The sequence below is a fragment of the Perissodus microlepis genome, chromosome 2 (genome assembly GCF_051167445.1).
Source record: "Perissodus microlepis isolate ML-2025 ecotype Zambia chromosome 2, ASM5116744v1, whole genome shotgun sequence".
Classification (NCBI taxonomy): domain Eukaryota; kingdom Metazoa; phylum Chordata; class Actinopteri; order Cichliformes; family Cichlidae; genus Perissodus; species Perissodus microlepis.
The window spans coordinates 19,431,997-19,441,245 of record NC_140462.1 but is presented as its reverse complement, the minus strand read 5'-3'; the positions used below and the strand labels follow the sequence as shown (position 1 = coordinate 19,441,245).

General features: G+C 37.9%; 1 protein-coding gene across 1 annotated transcript; it reads left to right on the top strand.

Annotated features, from left to right (window-relative positions):
- Nucleotides 1-407: 407 nt before the first annotated feature.
- Nucleotides 408-1,715, top strand: LOC146392688 (zinc finger BED domain-containing protein 5-like). The gene has a single exon (XM_084951670.1). The coding sequence runs from the start codon at nt 408-410 to the stop codon at nt 1,713-1,715; it is 1,308 nt and encodes a 435-aa protein (XP_084807796.1).
- Nucleotides 1,716-9,249: the final 7,534 nt, after the last annotated feature.

The window sequence follows — 9,249 nt, the reverse complement described above, 5'->3', positions numbered from 1 at the left end:
GGGTTCAGTGTATAAATATTGGTGGATTTTCACGGCCACAATGTGTTATTTGTGCAAAAGTATTGTCTCAGAACTCAATGAAACCTTCACTTTTGCGCAGACATTTAGAGACAAATCATCCCCATTTGAAAAATAAACCAAGAGAATATTTTGAGCGACAGCTAAAATCACTTTCAACAAGTAAAACCTGCATTCAAGTGCCAGATCTTATGAATAAAAACAGACTACAAGCATCTTACATGGTCAGTTACAGAGTGGCTAAAACCAACAAACCCCACACTATTGTGGAGGACCTCATTCTCCCTGCTGCTTTAGATATGGTAGGGACAATGTTGGGGGGAAAGGCAAAAAAGATGATACAGTCCATTTCATCATCAAACAATACTGTCTCACGGCGCATCAGTGCAATGTCGGAAAATGTTTTACAGCAGCTACTTCTGCGCATACGCCACAGTGAATTTTATGCAATACAGCTAGATGAGTCCACGGATGTGGCTGGCCTGGTGCATCTCCTCGTATATGTGCGCTACATTCATGAAGGAACCATCAAGGAGGACATGCTGTTCTGTAAACTGCTGGAACAAAGGACAACTGCCGCAGATATTTTTCAAAAGCTGGACACATTCATGAACACACATGGACTCATGTGGGACAGATGTGTTGGCATCTTTACTGATGGCGCACGGGCCATGACTGGGAGACACGGAGGTGTGGTTTTGCGTGTGCAAGCAGTCACGCCAGATGCCTCTTGGGTACACTGCAGCATCCACCGAGAGGCTCTTGCTGCAAAGGGAATACCTGTCCATTTGAAACATGTTTTGGACACAAGTGTAAAAATAGTTAACTTTGTGAAAGCCAGGCCGCTGAACTCCCGCTTATTTGCTGCGCTGTGCAATGAGATGGGCAGCGAGCATGAGACATTATTACTCCACACAGAGGTTCGCTGGCTATCTAGAGGGAAAGTGCTGACACGTTTCTTTGAGCTGAGGGATGAACTTAAAGTTTTCTTCAGTAACCATCCCTTTGAGCTGTCTAAACATTTGCATGATGAAGAGTACCTTACGTGCCTGGCTTATCTGTGTGATATATTTTCTCGTCTGAACGAGCTCAATCTCGGATTACAAGGTGTTTCTGCAACTATATTCAATGTTCAAGATAAAGTTGAGGCCATGATAAAGAAGTTAAACCTTTGGAAGAACTGCATGGATGCAAACAACACTGAAGTCTTTCCCGTGCTGCATGATTTTCTGTGCTCAAATGATCTCACACTATCAAAAAGTGTAAAGCGCGAATGTAACGTGCACCTTGAGGAGCTGGTGGTGCAGTTACGCCGATACTTCCCAGAGACGGACGGCTCAAATGATTGGATACGTCACCCGTTCACCACCGTGCCTACTTCGTTATCACCGTCTGACCAGGAGAGCCTAATTGAGATCGCCACAGATGGATCTCTAAAAGTTGAACACGCTCAAAAGACCCTGGCGGATTTCTGGATAGGACTGCACACTGAACAGCCCACGCTGGCTAAGCGCGCTGACAATGCCTTTCGCCACTACATACTTATGCGGAAGGGGATTTTCTGCTTTAACAAACACGAAAAAACAAAATACAGAGCAAGACTTTGTGTGGAAAACGATTTAAGACTCAGCCTTTCCCAAATTGAGCCAAACATTGAAGAGCTGTGTGCCTCTGCTCAAGCACATCCATCACATTAAATAAAGTTATGTTTAATGAAAGTTCATATCTGGCCTTTATGCTCTCGACAAAATGGTGAATTCTAATAAATCTTTTGATACACTGCTAATATTAAGTAGTAAAGTTCGTTATTAAAATTCTGTCATTACTAAAATATATTAATAAATTCATTTGGTGGTGAGAAATAATCGACTGTGCAGTATTTATTTGTATGCATGCGGTATTGCAATGTATTTTTAGACACTAATTAAGAGTCGTTCGTAGCAGCGGGTATGTGGCTGAGGCTGACGTGTCTCAAGGGGTACGTGGCTGGAAAAAGTTTGGGAAGCACTGTCCTAGAGGATTAAATGAGGAACTGTTGTTCTCCTGTTTTTTATAATTATTAGATTGTGTGCATGGACGTGTCTGTAGTTCTTACCAAGGGTCCTAAGACATATATATAATTTATGGACTGATGTTGTTCTATGTAATGAATTTTTATGTATACTCGAGCTTTGTATTGAATCAAACAGAATATGTCATTTATTATTTTTTCTTTATGGAAATGGGTTTTCAAGTGGCTTGAACTTTTCCACATTTTGACACATTACAGCCACAAACATGAATCAATTTTATTGGAATTCCACGTGAAAGACCAACACAAAGTGGTGCACACGTGAGAAGTGGAACGAAAATCATACATGATTCCAAACATTTTTTACAAATAAATAACTGCAAAGTGGGGTGTGCGTAATTATTCAGCCCCCTGAGTCAATACTTTGTAGAATCACCTTTTGCTGCAATTACAGCTGCCAGTCTTTTAGGGTATGTCTCTACCAGCTTTGCACATCTAGAGACTGAAATCCTTGCCCATTCTTCTTTGCAAAACAGCTCCAGCTCAGTCAGATTAGATGGACAACGTTTGTGAACCGCAGTCAATTGGAATTCCAATAAAATTGATTCATGTTTGTGGCTGTAATGTGTCAAAATGTGGAAAAGTTCAAGGGGGCCGAATACTTTTGCAAGCCACTGTATGTCTTTCTTCTGCCCCAGATTCAGCTCTATACACAGCTATTTAATGTAATGATATGTTTGTATGTAAGTACTTTGGACATCTCTGTATATGGATGAAACACCTTTACCTTTGTTAAGGTGTATCAAATGTGTATCAGAAGCTTTGCAGAAAGCCATGAGCTGAAACATCTTTCTATTTTTTTTTCTGAAGTCAAGGTATAGTTAAAGTCTTATATCCATATGTGGAGCACTGAAGTTCTTATTCATAGTTTAATATTATCTTGGAACATTTTGGGCCCCTTAGTACAATCACACATCATTTAAGCTTACATCTTACTTAAGTAGTGATGCTGACCATATCCATCCCTATATCGCCACAGTATACCCATTTACTGATGGCTGCTTCTAGCAAGATAATGTGCCATGTTAAAAAGCTCAAATTATCTCTACCTGGCCTCTGCCAAAGGACAGGGAGTTTACTATATTCAAATTGCCTCCACAGTCACCAGATCTCAATCTAATAGAGCACCTGTGGGATTTAGTGGGAGATTTGCATCATGGACGTGTAACCAACAAATCAACAGCTACTGAGTGATCGTGTTTTGTCTTTGTGGAACAAAATCTTTGTTGAATCAGAAATTAAGCAAGTTCAGCAGGAAAAAGTCTGTCAAATCCGGCACTTGCAAGATGTACCTAGTAACGTCAAAAATGAATGAATGCACAGAAAATCCCAGAACGAAAGTCCAAGGCTTTGACTGGTGTTAATGGGGATCCTAATAAAACAAACAAAATAATTAATGAGTCTGTTCAGTAAAGATTGTGAGGAGCAAGTAACGGTACGGATGCTGTACCTCACTGTTTCAATTAACACACAAACAGCAATGCGAAGACAAATATTTGTGGTTATCCAGAGTGATAAAAGCTTTAACTATTATTTGCCAAAGACTGAATGGGCACTACGCCAGGACCACAACAGCGACGAAGCTGCACTGAGAATATGTTATTACTTTAAGAGGAAACAGTGTTTGGAAACATTCAGAAAACATGATAAGCAATGCAAGAACTGGAGAAAGCTGTAAAATCAGCAGAGAATATAATAAAGTCGAAAGGGTAGAGTAGTTCACAAAAAACAAGCGTAAATTGGGAAAAATCAAATAAACATGATCTCACAGAAAACAGATCTCTTTTCAAACTCCTCAAATAGCCTAAAACTAAAGATACTGATATAACAGAGTTATCATATGAACACTATAATAGGTTTAATGCCATCTGCTGTAAAACAATCTGATACATCCTATAAAACAATTACTAATTAGAAAACGCACACTTGTTTCCACTTTCAAGAAATGAGCGAAACTTTTCTGGTAATTTTCATGTCAAAATTAATGATGTACAGCTTCATCCTGATAAAATGGGAGTAAATGGTCTTTTAAAAGCGAAGGATATGGCTTTTTTCGAATATATGGTACATGAAATAGGCTGTGTATATAAGGAATGTTAGAAATTCAATTAGACTAGCAGCAGGAGAAGCAGGGGAGGATTTACCCCATCATTTTTCTTTTTCACTCAAATATTACTGCAGTTTGTTGACTTTTGTTGTTTTTTCTCTCTCCTTCAAAGTAGCTGCTTCCTTCCATCATTAATTGTGCCCTTTGTGTCTTACTGAGCTATCTTTCGCTTTATCTTGGCTATTGTGTGTGAGTGTGTATGTTATTTGCCTAATGTTTCTTTCAATTATCGGGGGTTTCTCTGGATTTTAATCTTTTATATATTAAAAGTCAACTTACAGGGAACATGAATGTATTAAACTCCCACATGCTCATTTCCTCACTTTAAAAATAAGAACAGGAAGCGCAGGCAAAGCTCTCGCTGGAGTGAAGTGTACATATAAAAGCAAAAGTCTATTATCTTGAGATTAATGTGCAGAAGCTGTGTCTCATCTAAAAATACAAGTTTTACAATAGCATGCTGGTAAAGTGAGCACACTATTAACCTTCCAGCCATACCTGTGATTTTCAATGTCGCTGAGAAGCAGTACTTTTGAAAACACAGGAACAGTCAGTGGACTCGTTATTAAGACAAAATTCAGCTTTTCACAGCTTCTTTTCTTTAATAACAAAGAGGAAGAATGACACGCTGCCGTGTTGGCAGATGAAAGACAAAAGAAAATAGGCCTTGTCGCAGCAGGAGAAACAGGAAACCTCCTGAAGGCATGTTAGCAGAAAATGTCATGGGATGGTTCTAACAAGTTTTACAGAAGACTTTAATGTTTTTAGAAATTCTCCAGCTTTTAAAGTGAAAAATCTGCAACATTTGTCGTTCCTGTTCGTTTAACACAGGATCATGCGGTGCAACTTGCGGACAGTTTATGGAAGCTTTTACATGTACTTTTCCATGTAGACACCCAGTGACTTGAGGGTTTTTCTCAGGAAAAAAAAATTGTTGGATAGGCAGGAAAAAGGGCGTGCTGTGTCTTTGGCATGACACAAGAGCAAAAAAAGTCGTAGACAAACAGACTCAAAGACATCAAAGCGGTGACTGCAAATCATCAAAGATGTTCCCAAAATCCCAAACACAAGGCTCTCACTGAAAAGCACACGTCTGAACCAAACCTTTGAATAATGGCATAGCATAACTTCCAAATCCCTGATGGCTCTGTTAATAATGAGAATAATAAACCACAGTTCAATCTCTGATTTTTATATTTTCTCCTGCTTTTCAGGTTTGTTTACATAAATTATGCTGGTATAAAGGAGCAAACACAGTCATTTATGGAATTAGGTGCTTTTAATAGATATATTAGTTACAGGCAGTCATTTTAATTTGTTTGCATGTTTGCATTAGGAGACGCTAGATTTTATCAAAATGTATATATATACTTACATTGCATGTATAAAGAACATAAAGTATCATGAGTGTCATTATCAATTTCAAAACAACTTATCCCAAAACATGATCTCTTCATCTGCACATGAAAACACAAACTTAATTACACTACGAGTGCAATGTGTTCCTCAAATTTCCATTTTGTGACATTTAATAGAAGAGGATATTTACTGCATTTTTAATCTCATTTGAATTTAGAGAAAATAGCACTAAGCACTTGTGTGAGTAAATATCACCAGGTTTATTAGATATCAGTAATAAAACACCTACAGACTATATTAATGGCCCATATGTATTATAATATGAATCACAGCTAAAATGAATTTTCTCGTTATTTCCTGCAAAACTTACTGTTGGTTAGATTTAGTCCACATCTCAAGCTTGTGCTGCTGATGCTACAAAATGTCAAAATTAAGTACAACCTATGAAAATTGTTGTACTTTCTTGAAAGTTTTGGACAAAGTCATTGATGCCTTTGACCCACAGAAAAAAAGACCTTTCAATCATTTATTTAATAAAAGAACTCAATAGACATGTTTGCAGTTCTTTAGCGGAATTACTACCATAGTGGAATGATTCATTTCACATAGCTTGGAGGTATTTTAACCCTCTTGTGAGACTACCCTTCAAAAGATATAGATATTGAAGTATCTGGTGCCAGTAAAGGTCTTCCAAGAAACCACAAGATGATTCCACCTGTGGCAGCTAATCTGGAACTTCTGATTCTACTCATTTCAATTTAATATATCTTAATATGTTGTTTTTAATTAACTTTTATCTTAGCCACTTTGTCAAAAAGAATTACATTTTTGCCATGTTTACTTTTCGAGATTTTCACATACTGGAAAGCATGTTTTTTTTTTTTTAAAGCTTTTATGATGAAATGCTTTAAGAGCACAAACGCCAAGATCATTGTGTAGTTCTGCTGGGTTTTAGAGGGATGTGCGAGGTTATGTTACGGTTGTCAAGGTCAGTGGTTTGAAAGGGGGACAAAGTGCATTATGCACACCTCCATTTGGCACTCTCCCATGAGATCTGCGAAAAAATGAAATTACCCAACATCTCAGATTGTAGCATTCATCAAAAATTACTTGGGCAGGCATTTATTCAAGTATTTACTCTCAGGTGCCATTTCCAAAAGGTCAGACAGGGATATTTTTTTCTCTGCGGATGTGTTTCAGTTTCTTTTTTTTTTTCTTCTTTTTTTTCCCACAGTGATGATGACAGCACAAACCTTGCTGCGATAGAGGGCAAAATTTTTCAGCTAAAGCATTCAGACAGACATTTTCTCTCTGTGGAGCAGAGGATATGTTTGCTGTAGTTTAGCTTATCATTCATGTAAAGTTGTTTTAGATAAAGGCAAAATCTCACTGCAGCAAAGTGGCAACAAAACAACACGGGAAGGTCACAAGAAAAGTCTTTTAATGTTTAATGCACCCCTGACATTCCCTTTGTTACGCTGCTTATGACAGCTTTGAAAAGGAGAGACTCCTATCTATACACTTTCACAAATCAACACTTCATTATTAACTTTTAATATACATTTTTTCAAAGTCACTTTTACTTTTTTTTTATAACAGTGGGTGTGGAAAAACTGTCAATGCATTTCAGTCCTTGCAAACCAAGAAAAGACTCTCCTCAGTCATTCCTGTTAACACTTGACAGCTTATTTCTCTTTAGTCTGTGATTATGTCTTACTGATGTTCTGGTGTCTGCACAACGCTCTGCAGAATATAACCAACATGTCAGCCCGAGCTCTAATTTATGGCTAGTGTCTGTTTACTTCCACAAAGTGGAAATCAAACTGCTGCAGTGTTTAAGTAGCCGACATTATGTACCACAATTAAGTCGGAGTCTTAGCTTGAATCAAAGCTGCTCATTTAAATGAAGCTGGGATTCAAAGGTTGGTGATCACATGCTGGGTGTCCATAGGGGATTGAAAGATCACATTTTCTTTCCACATCCAAATAAGGAGATATTGTGCCTGCTGGTAAAATGTCTCCCAGCATCCAAGTTCTTACCATGGTGATAATGTGGTTAAATGTGGCCCTGGTAACTCCTTTGCTTATATAATAGAAACCTGCTTTGTTTACAATTGAGACTCAAAAAAACATTATCTGCACTCTTTGTCTAATGAAAGCTAAAGCAGAACACTAGGGGAAATGGTGGTGAACTAATTTCAATCGCGCCACACTAGCTGCTGTTGAGCAAATGCCTGGAGTTGGTTATAAACATTACATAATCATTAGCATGACACACTAACATTTAAATGCAAAAAGCACACAGCAGGATACTTTTAGTATTTCTAGTATACACATCTCAGGTTTTTGTATGCTACACTTAAACACAGAAACAGACAAGATTTTGGAGACAGTGGTTTTAACAATTGTCAATTACAACGTTTTGTGTTCAGGTCTTTTAAAGAAATTCTTGCAATGTTCTTTCAAAACAAATCATTTGTTTTAGCAATTGTAACTGTTTGGATCATTTTTAGGAAGCACACTGGTACCGCTCCATGCAATGACTTAACATTCTGGTATGTAGGGCGGTGGGGCTGTAGTTAGTTACAAGTGGAAATATATGCCCATAATAAGAGACATATAGGTGTATAGTGGCCAAGAAGCACAACAGACAGTCTGAATTGGCAACCTTTCCACTTTTCAAGGAGCATATTTATATTTTGTTACCAGCTTTTCAAACAACTTATGAAAGACCAGTGGGGTTGGAGTGCCGTGTGAGCTGGCCTAGTGTAAAGAGCAGAAGACCATAAGCTTTGTGTCAAGCTGACCAGGAAGTGTGCCGCCTCACCTCAGTGGACTGCACGTTGTGTTATGCATGACCCAGCACAGCCTCTAAGTTGTCAATTATTAATTCAAACTCATTTGCAGAGCGGGTCAGACTGTGACCAAAGTATTGTCATGGTTGCAAGCACAGACCAGCAGGACACAAACATACACAACCCTGGCTGCCCCAGTTTAATTTTTTTTGCCCAACATAGGGACTGTTACAGCAATTCCTTGAGTGGCACTAAACTCAGGCTTTTACCGAAACATCCTAGGCTGCCCAGCAGCTTTCTGGTCAATATGTCTGACTGAACACAGAATTTTACTGGATGGACCAGGAACAATCATCGGCCATTTATTTAGCACAAGCCACAATATGCTGTATAAACACTTACCAGGTGTCCATCCAAATGAATGACTGGCTCCATATCAAAACACTACATATATGTGAAGCTTTCTTCCTGTTAAAAGAGAGCTCTTCTTTCCCACTATCACCAAGTTCTTGCTCTGATTGTTATGTTTTTTTTAATTATTTTTTATATTTATGGTATTTTATTATTGCAGGGTTTGTATCATACAATAGGAAACACCTTGAGGTCATAGTTTTTGTGAAATAGCTCTATAGAAATAAAATAAAAATAGAATAAAACTGAATTGGATTAATTTGAACTGAGAAACCAACATATCAAATGTTGAAACTGAGAAAGTTTATTGCGTCTGACATATAATCTTATTTTAAAATTTGATGCCAGCAAGCAGTTTCAAAAAAGTTGGGACATAAACAAAGTTACGAATAAATGATAAATGATGGAACATCTCACAACTAATAATGTAACTGGGAACAGAGAGGGGTTATCTAATTGGAGCCTGTGCACAGTTTAAAGTTGCATAT